We start from the raw sequence: 17,742 nt of genomic DNA on the forward strand, positions 1-17,742 counted from the left end.
TGTGCGAGTGTGAGTGTGAGAGAGTGAGTGTGAGAGAGTGAGTGTGAGAGAGTGAGTGTGAGAGAGTGAGTGTGAGAGTGAGTGTGAGAGAGTGAGTGTGAGAGAGTGTGTGTGAGAGAGTGAGTGTGAGAGTGTGTGTGAGAGAGTGAGTGTGAGAGAGTGAGTGAGAGTGCGAGTGTGAGTGTGAGAGAGTGAGTGTGAGAGTGAGTGTGAGAGAGTGAGTGTGAGAGAGTGTGTGTGAGAGAGTGAGTGTGAGAGTGTGTGTGAGAGAGTGTGTGTGAGAGAGTGAGTGTGAGAGAGTGAGTGTGAGAGAGCGAGTGTGAGAGAGCAAGTGTGAGAGAGTGAATGTGAGAGAGCGAGTGTGAGAGTGAGTGTGAGAGAGTGAGTGTGAGAGAGTGAGTGTGAGTGTGAGAGTGAGTGTGAGAGAGTGAGTGTGAGAGAGTGAGTGTGAGAGAGTGAGTGTGAGAGAGCGAGTGTGAGAGAGTGAGTGTGAGAGAGTGTGTGTGACAGAGTGAGTGTGAGAGTGTGTGTGAGAGAGCGAGTGTGAGAGTGCGTGAGTGTGAGAGTGAGTGAGTGTGAGAGTGAGTGTGAGAGAGTGAGTGTGAGAGTGCGAGTGTGAGAGAGTGAGTGTGAGAGAGTGTGAGTGTGAGAGAGTGAGTGTGAGAGAGTGAGTGTGAGAGAGTGAGTGTGAGAGAGTGTGAGTGTGAGAGAGTGAGTGTGAGAGAGTGAGTGTGAGAGTGTGAGTGTGAGTGTGCGAGTGTGAGTGTGAGAGAGTGAGTGTGAGAGAGTGAGTGTGAGAGAGTGAGTGTGAGAGTGAGTGTGAGAGAGTGAGTGTGAGAGAGTGTGTGTGAGAGAGTGAGTGTGAGAGTGTGTGTGAGAGAGTGAGTGTGAGAGAGTGAGTGAGAGTGCGAGTGTGAGTGTGAGAGAGTGAGTGTGAGAGTGAGTGTGAGAGAGTGAGTGTGAGAGAGTGTGTGTGAGAGAGTGAGTGTGAGAGTGTGTGTGAGAGAGTGTGTGTGAGAGAGTGAGTGTGAGAGAGTGAGTGTGAGAGAGCGAGTGTGAGAGAGCAAGTGTGAGAGAGCGAGTGTGAGAGAGCGAGTGTGAGAGTGAGTGTGAGAGAGTGAGTGTGAGAGAGTGAGTGTGAGTGTGAGAGTGAGTGTGAGAGAGTGAGTGTGAGAGAGTGAGTGTGAGAGAGTGAGTGTGAGAGAGCGAGTGTGAGAGAGTGAGTGTGAGAGAGTGTGTGTGAGAGAGTGAGTGTGAGAGAGTGAGTGTGCGAGTGAGTGTGTGAGAGAGTGAGTGAGATAGTGAGTGTGAGAGTGTGAGAGTGTGAGAGTGAGAGAGTGAGTGTGAGAGTGAGAGAGTGAGTGTGAGAGTGAGAGAGTGAGTGTGAGTGTGAGAGTGAGTGTGAGAGAGTGTGTGTGAGAGAGTGAGTGTGAGAGAGTGAGTGTGCGAGTGAGTGTGTGAGAGAGTGTCAGAGAGAGTTTGTGAGTGTGATAGAGAGTGTGTGAGTGTGAGAGAGTGTGAGAGGGAGAGTGTGAGAGAGTGAGTGTGAGAGAGTGAGTGTGTGCGAGTGAGTGTGAGAGAGTGAGTGTGCGAGAGTGAGTGTGAGAGTGAGTGTGAGTGAGTGAGTGTGAGAGAGTGTGTGTGAGTGTGCGAGTGTGTGTCAGAGAGAGTTTGTGAGTGTGAAAGTGTGTGAGAGTGTGAGGGCGAGTGAGAGAGAGTGTGTGAGTGTGAGAGAGAAAGTGTGAGAGAGAGTTTGGGAGTGTGAGAGTGTGTGAGAGTGTGAGGGCGAGTGAGAGAGTGAGTGTGAGAGAGAGTTTGGGAGTGTGAGGACGGCGAGTGTGAGTGTGAGAGAGTGAATGTGAGTGTGAGAGAGTGTGATAGTGAGTGTGTGAGAGCGTCAGTGTGTGACAGTGAGAGTGAGCGAGTGTGAGAGAGTGTGTGTGGGAGAGTGTGTGAGTGAGCGAGTGTGATAGTGAGTGTGTGAGAGCGTCAGTGTGTGACAGTGAGTGTGAGAGAGGGTGTGAGTGAGCGAGTGTGATAGTGAGTGTGTGAGGGCGTCAGTGTGTGACAGTGAGTGTGAGAGAGGGTGTGAGTGAGCGAGTGTGATAGTGAGTGTGTGAGGGCGTCAGTGTGTGACAGTGAGAGAGGGTGTGAGAGTGGGGAGCGGTAGCGTAGCTACTAGCGCGCTGCGCTACGAAACCTGGCGTCCCGAGTTCGATTTCAGCTCCCGGCCACCACCGCTGACGCTGATATTAGACCTCAAATGAGTACCTGGTGCGGTGCCGAAATAAAACATCGGCACTGGTGGAGAGACAAAGGCGGCCGGGCGCGGTGCTGCCCGCTTCACGCCCTCGTGTTGCTTGCCGGCCGGCCTGCCGGACTTAATAGGCGCTCGCTCAATGTGGCTCTTGGTTTACAGGGGGGACCTTTGTCTTTGCACCGCGCGCACACCGCACACGCACACACACAGCCCCATTGAGAGGGACTCCGCACGGATCCAGATTGGCATCGGGGATGAGGAGGAGGAGGAGGCGTGGGAGATGATGATGATGATGGTTGTGGTGGTGGTGATGGTGGTGCACATTGAATGTCACGGCGAGAAGACGCAGCATTGTGCGGAGCTCTTTGTGAATGAAATAAAGTTTTAGAGAGAGAGAAGGGGGGGGGGGAGGCGGGGAAATATATAATAAATACAAATTATTAAACACATAGTTTTATACAACGCCGGATTGTCACGATTACACAGAAATTGTATAAGGCCGAGGACTGTGCGTGACTGCGGGCGGGCGAACGGAGGACAACTCGCTGACTGGCACTGTGCAGACACTCCTCTACTTACGAACGAGTTAGGTTCCAGAGGTACTGTTCGTAAGTCGATTTGTTCGTAAGTCCAAACTTTACTCTGGTCGATTCCAAACACGATGTACGGCGTGTACACTAAACACGGGGAATGGCTTTAACAGTAGTATAATTTCCTGTAAGATGTAGATGCCACTGGTTCTTCACGTTCTGCAGACGCCACTGGTTCAAATGAGTACCCGGTGCGGTGTGTAAACATCGCCACTGGGGAGACAAAGGCGGTCGGGCGTGGTGCTGGCCACCCACCCCCTCGTGTACAGTTCTGGCTTTCATAGGTGCTCGCTAACAGCACTTGCCCCTACAGTCTGTTAAGGCTACACGGGGGATCTTTGTGTCTTTCGGGAGGTTCACGAATGGCGATGTCAGGGACACCGATCCTGTACGACTGCCCGAGGGCCTCCTGGGTTCGCCTCCGGGTTTCAGCAGCCTGTGACCAAAACGGTGGTTGCTTCGACTGTGCTCCCGCCATAGGAACGTGGAATGTTCAAGGTCACTGGCTCTGCAGGGCTGTTAACAGATGAGCACCGGTGCTCCAATGCCCACGTGAGCAGCATCACACGTGATACCCTCCTGTGTCCCGCTTTGCCGTAATTAGGGAATTGTTTTGTCGTATTACACTGCGGTGTTGTCGTCGTTGTGGCTGCTGTTGTTGTTGTTGTGTTTGTTACGTGTTTACGTTTCGTCGCGTTCGTTACGTTTACCGTATAGCCTGTAACGGACTGTTTGGGGCGAGTGCTATTCGCGTGTAGCCGCCTATGGGAGGCCGGAACGGCAACACGAGGGCGCGGTTGGGTGGCCAGCATCACGCCCGGCCGCCTTTTTAAATCCTTTATATTAAGTTCGCTTGCTTGCTTGCGTGCTTGCTTGCTTGCTTGCGTGCTTGCTTGCGTGCTTGCTTGCTTGCGTGCTTGCTTGCTTGCGTGCTTGCTTGCTTGCTTGCGTGCTTGCTTGCTTGCGTGCTTGCTTGCGTGCTTGCTTGCGTGCTTGCTTGCTTGCGTGCTTGCTTGCTTGCGTGCTTGCTTGCTTGCTTGCGTGCTTGCTTGCTTGCGTGCTTGCTTGCTTGCGTGCGTGCTTGCGTGCTTGCGTGCTTGCTTGCTTGCGTGCTTGCGTGCTTGCTTGCGTGCTTGCTTGCTTGCGTGCTTGCTTGCTTGCGTGCTTGCTTGCGTGCGTGCTTGCTTGCTTGCGTGCTTGCTTGCTTGCTTGCGTGCGTGCTTGCGTGCTTGCTTGCTTGCTTGCGTGCTTGCTTGCGTGCTTGCTTGCTTGCTTGCGTGCGTGCTTGCTTGCTTGCGTGCTTGCGTGCTTGCTTGCGTGCTTGCTTGCTTGCGTGCTTGCTTGCTTGCGTGCTTGCTTGCTTACGACCGTGCAAATCTTTCGGTCGTTTTTTAACCCACTTCCCGTGATCCAATCGAGCTGACATTTTGCACACAGACTCGTTGTGCGTGACAATTAATTTTCGTGAAAATTTTTTTTCAAAAATTTTACACTGTTTAGGGAAAACAAATTAAATATTTAATTACCAATTGCTTAATGGTGGCAGACAATCATCTGACCCATAGGTGGCAGCCATCTCAAGCCAGAGAACGAGAGGACTCTAGCCGCCACGCATATAAAGGATTTATAGTGAAAAACTTTGTTTTTACGGGTTAATTTTTAAATCCTTTATATTAAGTTCAATTGCTTGCTTGCTTAGGACCGTGCAAATCTTTCGGTCGTTTTTTAACCCACTTCCCGTGATCCAATCGAGCTGACATTTTCCACACAGACTCGTTGTGCGTGACAATTAATGTTCGTGAAAAAATTTTTCCAAAATTTTACACTTTTTAGGACAAAAATATTATATTTAATTACCAATTGCTTAATGCTGCCATGCAATCATCTGACCCATAGGTGGCAGCCATCTCAAGCCAGAGGACGAGAGGACTCTAGCCGCCACGCATATAAAGGATTTATAGTGAAAAACGTTGTTTTTACGGGTTATATTTGTTTCTATCTCGAGTCGGAGACAAATAACGAAGCGGCACTCAGCTCGGCGCTGGGCAGAAGCCGCTGCCGACAGTCCAAGTAACACTGACCCTCGAAACGCCTCTCAGGAATCACTCGCTGCGATTCCGTTAAAGAGGTCCGATTCTCCCGAATGAACATCATCGTCATCATCGTCAAAGTCACAATCATCATCATCATCTTCATAGTCCTCTACAGCAGAGCAGCGAGGGTGCTCCGGCGAGGGACAGACGGTTCGCCACGTGGCCTCGCCGAGGCAGCGTCGCCTCGGCGATTGGGTGGGGGACGCTGCCACCACGAGCCGGGGTCGCGCCGGGTTCCATTCCCATCTCCCGGCGCGGCAGTTGAAGCAGCGGCGCGAGTTTTCGTTGAAATCCTCTCGCCCGCCGTGAGTCTGCGCGGCTGAGATGGATGCCTCTGGTGGTTTGGGGGGTGACGTGTGGCTACTGCCGCCTCTTCATCCAGCAAGCGTGGGGGCGGGGGCGATGCCAAATATCCAACGGAGGGGGCCTCTCACTGAGCGTAAGCCTCCCCCGCCAGCAGTGGCGTGAGCGAGCAATTGCAGGGCTGCGCCTCTACCTTTGATACATAAAGCGCACTACGGCTGATCTCCAAAACGTCTCTCGCGCAATTCGACAACGGTTCCATCATCTCCTGAACGAGCATCATCATCATTGCCATCATCATCAAAATCAAAGTCATCATCATCGTCACGGGCATCGTGGTGGCTGTGGTGGTGGTGGTGGTGGTGGCTGTGGTGGTGGTGGCTGTGGTGGTGGTGGTGGTGCTCAGAAGGCGGGGCTGTCGAGGAGGAGGTACTCGAGGCTGGATGGCGTGGGGACCAGGTCCTCGATCTTGAGGTAGAACACCCTCTGCAGTCCCTGCGTGCACAGCGTCCGCAGCTCGGGGAGTTTGCCGAGCAGGCGCGACAGGAGACCCGGGGCCGCGCCGATGGCCTCCAGGTGGAGCCGCAGGGCGGCCGCCACGCGCGTCTGCAGGGCCTCCACGCGGCCTGGCTCCAGCAGCCCGTGCCGGTCTGTGGGCAGGGGGGGGGAGAGGAGTGGAGGAGATGGAAGTGGAGTGGATGGAGAGGGGAGGAAAAGACGCCGGGGAGGAGAGGCGCGGTGAACGAGGGGGAGGGGAGGAGATAAGTTGGGAGGCGAGAGGGTTGTCGAGGAGACATGGGGGATGGGAGATGAGAGGGGAGTAGAAAGCAGAGGGGGAGGATGGAGAGGGGAGGAGGGGAGATACGGAGAGCCAAGTGGTGTGTAGAGGCAGAGTGGGGGGTGAGTGGGGAATGAGAGCAGACGGGAGAGGCGAGGGATATGGAGCGAGTGGCGAGAGGGAAGAGGAATGGTAGGGGAGGGGTGAAAGGCTGAGTCACTCCACAGAAACCAGCACTGACGACAACGACGACGACGATCTTGGCAACTTGAGATATACATTCATCACGCCCTCCCCCCCCCGCCATCCTCCGCTCTAAAGCTTTCGTGACTGCAGGGATTCATCTTCTTGGTTCTTTCGGTAAAGTCACGGAGAAGGGAAATAATAAAAATAAAACATAATAAAATCATTCTCACGACGTTTCGGCCACAACGCAAGCAGCCGTCTTCAGGTGGAGAACAGGTCTGTCGAGAAGGCAGAGTCTGAAACGTCGTGAGAATTATTTTATTATGTTATATGACATTATTTTATTATGTTTTATTTTTATTATTTTCCTTCCACGTGACTTTACCGAAAGAACCAAGAAGATCCTCCGCTCTCTTCTCGCTCCTCATCCTCCCTGCATTCCTGCTCATCCTGATCTACCCCCCCACCCCGAGTGTCTCTGCTCGAGGACTGCTTTGCCGCGTGCCGCACCGGTGAGGAGCACGAGGGCCGAGAGGCAGGCGAAGGCCGCGAGGTCGAGGCCCGTGGCGTGCAGGGCAGCCGAGAAGCGCATGATGGAGTCGATCCACGAGCCGAATCCTCGCGCGCACTGCGAGCGGTGGCGCACCGCTCCCGAGCCCAGCACCACGCGGCCCCGCGCGGGCTCAGACCTGCGGGTGAGGAGGGCCATGACGGCATGGGAACACGACGACGACAACAGCAACAACGACGACTACAACAATAACAACAACATTCAGGCTAAATTTCGATTGAAAGCTTTCGTGACTGCAGGGATTCATCTTCTTGGTTCTTTCGGTAAAGTCACGTAGAAGGGAAGTAATAAACTAGTAAAAAAATAAAACATAACAAAATAATTCTCACGACGTTTCGGCTACAACGCAAGCAGCCGTCCTCAGGTGAAGACCAGGTCTGTCGGGCGACAGACCTGGTCTTCACCTGAGGACGTCGTGAGAATTATTCTATTATGTTTATTTTCATTATTTTATTATTCCCCTTCTACGTGACTTTACCGAAAGAACCATGCAGAGGAAAATTCAGGCTAGGTGCACGTTGAGGCCGCGTGCAGTGTCGAACGCCCGCTGGCGGGAGGAGGTGACGGGACAGACCCAGGTGGTGCCACGGGTCGACTGACTGAGATAACTTGGCCGATGCACCACCTGTGCCCCCCCCCCCCCTACTGCCCCCCCCCCCCCACCTACTGTGCCAACCCTAACGCAAAGACAAATACGCGCTCGCACACTAACACACTTGTCGGGGCGAGTGCTCTGAGCGAGCACCTGTGAAGGCCAGAACGGCCGAGTCGATCTAGGGGAGGCCCGGTACCGGTTCAGATAATCGTCACTGGTGTCGGCTGTGAGCGGGAATCGAACTCGGGTCGCCAGGTTCATAGCGAGGCGCGCTAACCGCACACGCGTGGTCAAAGAAACCTCCATGGTACGTGCGCAGTGGGGATACCCTTCGTCCACCATCTCAGTCACGATCATCACCTTCGTCAATATCTCTCCCACAATTGCCACCTCCAGGTCAACCACCCACATCGCTTGCACCACCACCACTACCAATTCCACCACCTCTACCATGACCTCAAGATTCTCCGAATGCCATCTCCACCACCTACTCCACCTCCACCACCGCCTAGTCCACCACCTCCGCCACCTAATCCACCACCACCTCCACCAACTTCACCACCTCCACCGCCAACTCCACCATCTCCACCATCTCCACCACCACCTCCAAACTATTTTAACTATATTTTTATTTTACCAGTTAAGGCCCACCGAGCTAAGCGGCTCTTTTTCAGAAGCGACCTGGCCACAACTGACAGCTCAACGAAGCGACTTACCACGCGGACATGGATAGCAGCCAAACACTCTAAACGCGTGACGTTGATTCTAAGTGTGGAGGGGGAAAGCAGAGACAATTTCACGCGACCACGGGGAGAGAGACACGGAAGCTCCAAATCTACAGCAGCAGGCGTCAGGGTAGTTAACATCTCCTAGCCACCGTGATGATGAGAGAGAGAGAGACACGCAAACTCCAAATATACAGCAGCAGGCATCAGGGGTGGGATCCACCCCACGACCTCCTGTAGACCAGGCGAGGTAGTTAACATCTCCTAGCCACCGTGGCACCGTGCCCCCCTCACCTTTCCCCGGGGTGGCGGGGATGGGAGGTGTGGGAGATGGGGGATAGGGGGGTGGGCGGTGGGGAGATGGGGGAGTGATGGGGGGGTTGATGGGGGGGGGGGTGATGGGGGGAGTTGATGGGGGGTTGATGGGGGGGGGTTGATGGGGGGTGATGGGGGGGGTTGATGGGGGGTGATGGGGAGTGATGGGGGTGGGTGATGGGGGTGGGTGATGGGGGGGGTTGATGGGGGGGTTGATGGGGGGGTTGATGGGGGGGTAATGGGGGGGGTGATGGGGTGGGTTGATGGCGGGATTGATAGGGTGGTGATGGGGGAGGTGATGGGGGTGGTTGATGGCCAGGTGATGGGGGGGTGGTGATGGGGGGGGTTGATGGGGAGGTAATGGTGGGGGGTGATGGGGTGGGTTGATGGGGGGGGTGATGGGTGGGTTTATGGGGGGTGATGGGTGGTTGATGGGGGGGGGCTGCCCCCACCTGTAGGCGAGGCACAGCGCGAACAGCTCCAGCGCGGCCTCCCGCAGGAGCAGTTGGCGGTCCGCGGGCTGCAGCCGCTCGGCGCCGGGCAGGCGGCCCGCCCACAGGCGCGAAGCCTGCGCCGAGTCGGCGAGCAGCGAGAAGAAGTCGCGCACGTGACCCGCACGCTCCGCTCGCCCCGCCGCCGCCTCCTCCACCTCGTCAACGTCGTCATCCTCATCATGGTGATGATGCTGATGATGCTGATGCTGCTGATGATGATGATGCTGCTGCTCATGATGATGATCCAGCTGCTGATGATGATGATGCTGCTGCTCCAGCTGCTGCCGATGATGAAGATGCTGCTGCTGATGATGCTGCTGATGATGCTGCTCCAGCTGCTGACGATGATGAAGATGCTGTTGCTGATGATGATGATGCTGCTCCAGCTGATGCTGATGCTGCTGCTGCTGCTCCAGCTGCGGATCAGATCCTTGCGGAGTCGTGGTCTCCACTCGATACTGTGGGGACAGTTGTGGTGGTGATTGTGCTGGTGGTGATTGTGCTGGTGGTGGTGATGGTGGTAGGGATACCACAGACGGTACGTGGCTATAGTGGAAGACACGTGGAGATACTTGCGTTGGGTGATAATAAAGCAACGGGAAGATAAAGGGGCCGTCCATAAATGACGTCACGCGAATTTGGACGATTTTTGACCCCCCCTCCCTCGTCACATGGCGTCACAAAAAGTCAGACCCCCCCTCAATTATGGCGTCACAAAGCTCTGCCGCCCCCCCGCCCCCCCCCCCCAAACTATATATCCATTTTGAAAATAAAACATGCTTCAAATCGCTTTAAACTATCGTCATTGTAGTGCGTATTTAATGTCGCGCTGCACTCTGATGTTGTAGGAGTGTTGTTATAGCTATTCTACATTTATTTAAAGTTGCGCATTTTGATGTGACGTCACATTTCTCCCCCCCCCCTCGTCACAAATGTCTGACCCCGCCCCCCCCCCCACCTAGGTGCGTGACGTCATTTATGGACGGCCTCAAAGGCGACCGGCGGAGTCACCTGTGAGTAGTCGAGTCGGTCCGGCGCCGGGTTGGACTCGAGGTGCGCGCGAACCAGCGCGGCGAGGAAACGTGCCAGGGACTCGGGGCTGTCCGTGAGCGCGGGGGAGCCGGGGGGCCCTGGGGGCCCTGGGGGCCCTGGGAGCCCTGGGGGCCCTGGGAGGCCCGGGGGGGCCCGGGGAGGCGGGGCTCTGCGGTTTGCTGGGGAGCCGTCCCCTTCGCCCCTTGAGGCTCGCGGTTCGCACCACTGGGACGGGGGGGGGCAGGCGTAGGGGGCAGGGGAGGGAGGGGTGAAGTCATACTTCACCGCCTACGTAACGCAACGTAATAATGTGTTGGTGATAAATAAGCGGACGATCAGCCGCCTCCTCCTCCGCCTTCCCACAGCGTGCCCTGCACGTGACACGCGCGGTGCATTGTCCTGCACGTGTCGCGCGCAGTGCATTGTCCTGCACGTGTCGCGCGCGGTGCATTGCCCTGCACGTGACGCCTGCACGTGACGCGCGCGGTGCATTGTCCTGCACGTGACGCGCGCGGTGCATTGCCCTGCACGTGACTCTCACGGTGCATTGCCCTGCACGTGACTCTCACGGTGCATTGTCCTGCACGTGTCGCGCGCGGTGCATTGTCCTGCACGTGACGCGCGCGGTGCATTGTCCTGCACGTGACGCGCGCGGTGCATTGCCCTGCACGTGTCGCGCGCGGTGCATTGCCCTGCACGTGACTCTCACGGTGCATTGCCCTGCAGGTGATTCTCACGGTGCCCTGCACGTGACGCGCGCGGTGCATTGCCCTGCACGTGACACGCGCGGTGCATTGCCCTGCACGTGACTCTCACGGTGCCCTGCACGTGACGCGCGCGGTGCATTGCCCTGTACGTGACGCGCGCGGTGCATTGCCCTGCACGTGACTCTCACGGTGCCCTGCACGTGACGCGCGCGGTGCATTGCCCTGCACGTGACTCTCACGGTGCCCTGCACGTGACGCGCGCGGTGCATTGCCCTGCACGTGACTCTCACGGTGCCCTGCACGTGACGCGCGCGGTGCATTGCCCTGCACGTGACACGCGCGGTGCATTGCCCTGCACGTGACTCTCACGGTGCCCTGCACGTGACGCGCGCGGTGCATTGCCCTGTACGTGACGCGCGCGGTGCATTGCCCTGCACGTGACTCTCACGGTGCCCTGCACGTGACGCGCGCGGTGCATTGCCCTGCACGTGACGTGCGCGGTGCATTGCCATGCACGTGACTCTCACGGTGCATTGCCCTGCACGTGACGTGCGCGGGTGCGTTGCCCTGCACGTGACTCTCACGGTGCCAGGCTTCAGTGATCCCGCCAGGGGCCCAGGGAAATGCGGGGAAGACCAGGGAAGAGGAATAGGAGGGGAGGGGTGAAGGACCGCGTCACTGCACAGCAACCAGCACTGACGGTGACGACGACGACGATCTCAGGGACCTCCAACCCGGGTTCAAGCTCTCTCACTGGACGTAGAAATCCACAACCCCCTCTCGACCGACCGACCGACCGCCTCCTCCTCGTCGCCCTCTTCTCGCTACTCATCCTCCCTGCATTCCTGCTCCTCCTCCTCTACCCTCATCCTCCTCCTGCTCGTCTCCCTCATCCTCCTCCACTCCGCGAGCGCATCCCAGACTGCTGCTCCGGCTGACAGAGCGCTGGATCCCCCCCTCTCTCCCCCTCCCCCTTTCCTCGCCCCCCTCCCCTCTCCCCCCTCCCCTCTCACCCCCCTCCCCTCTCACCCCCTCCCTTCTCTCCCCCCTCCCGCCCCCCTCTCCCCCTCCCCTCTCCCCCCTCTCTCTGTCTGCTGTCCACCACCACCACCCCTCCACCCATCCTATCCATCCCCCTCCCTCCTCCCGACCTCTGTCCACCCGAACCTCCCCCTCTTCCCCCTCTGGTCCGCCCGCTCCCAGGTCACCCTCATTACCCACGAGCCCCCCCCTCCTATCCCTCGCCTCGTGAGTCCCCTCACCTGGGTACACAGACATCACCACCGCTTCACTTTGTTTTGGCTGCGATAAACACACGTGATACATTAGACTGCCCACCTTCCCCCCCCCCCCCTTTGCTCCCCCAACCCCCATAACCCAACCCCCCTCCCCCAACCCCCAACCCCCTCCCCCAACCCCCTCCCCCAACCCCCTCCCCCAACCCCCTTCCCCAACCCCCTCCGGAACCCCCTCCCCCAACCCCCTTCCCCCAACCCCATCCCCCAACCCCCTCCCCCCAACCACCTCCCCCAACCCCCAACCCCCTCCCCCAACCCCCTCCCCCAACCCCCTCCCCCAACCCCCGCCCCCTTCACCCTCCCCCCTCTCCCAACCCACGCCCCCTCCCCCCTCACCCGTCCCCCTTCACCTTCCCCCCTCCCCCAGCCCCCTCCCCCAGCCCCCAGCACCCCCCCACCCCCAGCACCTTCTCGCATCATGCCCACGCCCCCTCCCCCCCCAGCCCCCCCCCAGCCCCCCTCCCCCAGCACCTTCTCGCATCATGCCCACGCCCCCCCCAGCCCCCCCCCAGCCCCCCTCCCAGCCCCCCCCCTCCCCCAGCACCTTCTCGCATCATGCCCACGCCCCCCTCCCCCCCCCCCAGCCTCCCCCCAGCCCCCCTCCCAGCCCCCCCCCCCTCCCCCAGCACCTTCTCGCATCATGCCCACGCCCCCCCCCAGCCCCCCTCCCAGCCCCCCCCCCTCCCCCAGCACCTTCTCGCATCATGCCCACGCCCCCTCCCCCCTCCCCCAGCACCTTCTCGCATCATGCCCACGCCCCCTCCCCCCTCCCCCAGCACCCCCCCCCCACCCCCAGCCCCCCCCCCCCTCCCCCAGCACCTTCTCGCATCATGCCCACGCCCCCTCCCCCCTCCCCCAGCACCCCCCCCCCAGCCCACCCCCAGCACCTTCTCGCATCATGTCCACGCCCCCTCCCCCCTCCCCCAGCACCCCCCCCAGCCCCCCCCCCAGCACCCCCCCACCCCCCAGCACCCCCCCTCCCCCAGCACCTTCTCGCATCATGCCCACGCCCCCTCCCCCCTCCCCCAGCACCCCCCCCAGCCCCCCCCACCCCCAGCACCCCCCCTCCCCCAGCACCCCCCCCAGCCCCCCCCCTCCCCCAGCACCTTCTCGCATCATGCCCACGCCGAGGCACTTCTGGAAGCGGCAGAACTGGCAGCGGTTGCGGCGTCGTTTGTCGACGGGGCAGGCGCGGCTCCCGAGGCACGCGTAGCGCGCTCCCTTCTGCACCGTGCGCTAAGACACGGAGACACGGTGACAGAGACACGGAGACAGAGACACATTCACAGAGACACGGAGACAGAGACACGGAGACACGCTGAGACACGGAGACAGAGACACGGAGACACGGAGAGACACTCACGGAGACAGAGACACGGAGACAGAGACACGGAGACACGTGGAGACACACTCACAGAGACACGGAGACAGAGACACGGAGACACACTCACAGAGACAGAGACACGGAGACACGCTGAGACACACTCACAGAGACACGGAGACACACGGAGACACACTCACAGAGACACGGAGACACGCGGAGACACACTCACAGAGACACGGAGACACACTCACAGAGACATGGAGACACACGGAGACAGAGACACGGAGACACACGGAGACACACTCACAGAGACACGGAGACAGAGACACACTCACAGAGACACAGAGACAGAGACACGGAGAGACACTCACAGAGACACGGAGACACACAGAGACACGGAGACACACGGAGAGACACTCACAGAGACACGGAGGCAGAGACACGGAGACACGCGGAGACACACTCACAGAGACACGGAGACAGAGACACGGAGACACACTCACGGAGACATGGAGACACACGGAGACACACTCACAGAGACACGGAGACACACGGAGAGACACTCACAGACACACGGAGAGACACTCACAGACACACGGAGACACACTCACAGAGACACGGAGACACACGGAGAGACACTCACAGACACACGGAGAGACACTCACCAGAGACACACTCACGGAGACACGGAGGTCAAACGGAGAGACACTCACAGAGACACGGAGACAGAGACACACTCACAGAGACACGGAGACACGTGTCCCGTTAGCGAGCACTCATGAATAAGGCCGGCACGGCGCACGAGGGGGTGGATGGTCACCACCACCAGCACCACCACCACCACCACCACCACAGGCAGACACACTCGCTCCCGCCATAGGAATGTGGAATTTCCACGTTCACTTGCTCGGGGCTGTCAACGAGGGAGCACTGCCCCAATGCTCATTTGAGTAGAAAACCACTTTGACTTGGCCTTTGTGTATATTGTGTATATATGTGTGTATGTCTATGTGTTTGTGTATACTGTGTAAATGTACTGTATGTGTCTGCGTTTGTGTATATCGTGTATCTATGTGTGTATGTCTATATGTGTGTGGGTGTATATTGTGTATACTGTGCATGTCTGTGTTTGTGTATATTTGTGTATGTCTATGTGTTTGTGTATATTGTGTATCTATGTGTGTGTCTATGTGTTTGTGTATATTGTGCATCTATGTGTGTCTTTGTGTAGTAATGGGAGCGGTGGTGTAGCGATTAGCGCTACGAGCCAGGAGACACGAGTTCGGTTCCCGCTCACGGCCACCACCAGTGACGATTATCTGAACCGGTCCGGCGGCCCTCCCCTGGGTCGACTCAGCCTCAAATGAGTATCCGGAGCCTCTGGGGAAGACGAACTTCTCTTGAGAGCGCGCGACAGCACTTGCCCCCGAGGCTACACCATTACACGGCTAAGGGGGGGGGGGAGGTGTGTGTGTGTGTGCCGGGACACCTTTGTCTTTGTGCTCGATGTGTCACCTTGAAAAAGCCCTTGCACCCCTCGCACGTGCGCACGCCGTAGTGCTGGCAGGCCGCGCTGTCCCCGCACACCGCACAGGTGCCGGGCTCGAGTCCCGCAGGGCGCGTCGGGTGGAGGGGCGACGCTGGGGAGCGCAGCCCACCCTGCTGCTGCTGCTGCCCCTGCTGCCCCTGCTGCCCCTGCTGCCCCTGCTGCCCCTGCTGCCCCTGCTGCCCCTGCTGCTGGAAGGCGAAGCAGAAGGGCGACGCGGCAGCGAACTGCAACCCGGCCGCATCAGCCTGGGCGCGAACCTCATCCTCCTCCTCCTGGTGCTCACACTGATGCAACCGCCCGGAGCACGCAGCCACCTGCTGCTGCTGATGATGATGATGCTGCTGATGATGATGATGCTGCTGCTCATGCAGCTGCTCGTAAATATGCTGCTGCTCCTGATGATGATGGTGGTGATGGTGATGGTGGCCGTGATGATGATGACGAAAGCTAAACACTGAGAACGCGACGGGTGGTTCACGTTTGTTCAGGTAACTGGCAGCCGCTTCCTGCTGCCCTTGCTGCCCTTGCTGCTGCCCCCCCGTTGGGCAGCAGAGGTCGACTGAGCTGGGGGGAAACCCCCGGGCACCCCCCTCGTCCGTGTGGCCAGTCGACACGGGAGCGGAGAGAGGCAGTGGTGAGTAGTCGAGGGAATAGACCTGGGAACAGAGACACGGACACTGAGACACCGACCCAGAGACACGGACACTGAGACACGGACCCAGAGACATCGACACAGAGACACGGACACTGAGACACCGACACAGAGACACGGACACTGAGACACGGACACTGAGACACCGACACAGAGACACCAATACTGAGACACGTATACTGAGACACGGACCCAGAGACAAGTTCCAAAATCATCTCCTACTCCCCTCCCTGCTCCCCCTTGCTGATGATGATGATGCTGCTGATGATGATGCTGCTGATGATGATACTGCTGCTGATGATGATGCTGCTGCTCTATGCTCACGGGGGTGACCATGACCTTCCTTGCACCGCGTGACACCGGACAGTGGGGGGGGGGGGGTAGAGAGGGGGTCACTGGGGTCACAGAGGTCACGGCTCCCGCGTGCCTCATTAAGGAGAGTTCTTCTGACGCTGGGTGAGTGTGGGGGGAGGTTGGGTGATGGTGGTTGTAGTGTTGCTGATGAAGGCGATGTTGACGTTGCTGGTGGTAGTGATGTTGATGGTGGTGATGTTGATGATGATGGTAGTGATGTTGATGATGATGATGGTGATGATGATGATGATGGTGGTGATGATGATGATGTTGTTTATGTGTGTTAATGTGTTAGTGTGTGTTAATGTGTGTGCCCCAAAAATCCCTACAAGCTATACAGGGGATTTTTGTATATATATGTTTTACGTAGATGTGTATACAAGTATTTATAACAGACTGTTGGGGCAAGTGCTGTTAGCGAGCACCTATGAAGGCCGGAACGGGACACGTGGGGGAGGGGTGAAAGGTGGCCAGTATGACGCCCGGCCGCCTTTGTCTCCCGAGTAGCGATGTTTACACACCGCACCAGGTACTCATTTGATTTGAGACACAAGAGACTCGTCACCGGTGGTGGTCGTGATTCGAACTCGCGACGCCAGGTTTGTAGCGCTGCGCGCAAATCGCTACGCTACCGCTCCCCACTCTCACACACTCTCTCTCTCACACACTCTCACACTCTCTCTCACACTCTCACACACTCTCTGTTACACTCTTTCACACTCTCTCTCACACTCACACTCTCTCACACACTCTCTCTCACACACTCTCTCCATCACACACTCTCTATCACTCTCTCTCACACACTCTCTCACACTCTCTCTCTCACACTCTCTCTCACACTCTCACACTCTCTCACACTCTCTGTTACACTCTTTCACACTCTCTCTCACACTCACACACTCTCACACACTCTCTCTCACTCACTCTCACTCACACACTCTCACACACTCTCACACTCTCACCCACACGCTCTCACACACTCTCACACTCACACACTCTCTCACACACTCTCTCTCTCACACTCTCACACTCTCTCTCTCACACACTCTCTCACACACTCTCTCACTCACACTCCCTCTCTCTCTCACACACTCTCACACACACTCTCTCTCACACTCTCACCTGTTGTCCATGATGCAAGTACCCCGCGGGGGGGTCTCCCAGCTCCCCCAGCTCCGCCATGAAGGTCACGAAGCTGGGCAGTGAGGCGGCTTCCCCAGAGCCCACGGAGCCCTCGGAGCCTCCCGCCCCGCTCCCAACACCGCCCCCAACGTCGCTCCCAAACCCCGCGCTGCCCTCGAACTCGGAGCCGAAGTCTCGGTGGCTCCTCATGGCCGTGGCCGCCGCCTCCACGCACGGCATGACCACGCCCTGTGGCACCTGTCAGCGTTGCACATCAAGCAAAGGCAAAGGTCCCCCGTGTAGCCGGGAGAGCGGGGTGGGGGGAGTGCTGTTAGCGAGTATAAGGGCACCGCGGTGGCTATGAGATGTTAACTACCTCGTCTGGTACGCAGGAGGTCGTGGGTTCCATTCCGACCCTGACGCCTGCTGCTGTACATTTGGAGTTTGCGTGTCTCTCTCTCATCATCATCACGGTGGCTAGGAGATGTTAACTACGTCGTCTGGTATACAGGAGGTCGTGGGTTCGATCCCGACCCTGATGCCTGCTGTCTGGTCGGAGTTTGTGCGTCTCTCTCCCCGTGGTCGCGTGGATTTTCCCCACCACATTTACAAGTCAACGTCACCACGCGTTTAGAGTGTTTTGCTGCTCTAAATGTCCACGTGATGAGCCACTTCGTTGGGCTGTCATTTGTGATGTCCAGGTCGCTTCTGAAAAAATATCTACACAGCTCCGTGGAGCCTCACCTGCTACAAATAAAAATAGTTTAGTACAGAGTTTAATCGTGTGTGGCCAG

The 17,742-nt window shown here is 57.8% G+C and overlaps 1 protein-coding gene across 1 annotated transcript; it reads right to left on the minus strand.

Moving 5' to 3' along the window:
• Positions 1-4,180: 4,180 nt before the first annotated feature.
• LOC144736660 (uncharacterized) lies at positions 4,181-17,232 on the minus strand. The gene is given in 8 exon segments (XM_078619232.1): positions 4,181-5,896; positions 6,721-6,899; positions 8,869-9,368; positions 9,922-10,026; positions 10,028-10,167; positions 13,054-13,183; positions 14,787-15,476; positions 16,949-17,232. Coding segments are annotated over 8 exon segments (2,232 nt in total). The 5' UTR covers positions 17,189-17,232; the 3' UTR covers positions 4,181-5,648.
• Positions 17,233-17,742: the final 510 nt, after the last annotated feature.

Source organism: Lampetra planeri, chromosome 62, assembly GCF_965212315.1.
Source record: "Lampetra planeri chromosome 62, kcLamPlan1.2.h2, whole genome shotgun sequence".
NCBI classification, from domain to species: Eukaryota; Metazoa; Chordata; class Hyperoartia; order Petromyzontiformes; family Petromyzontidae; genus Lampetra; species Lampetra planeri.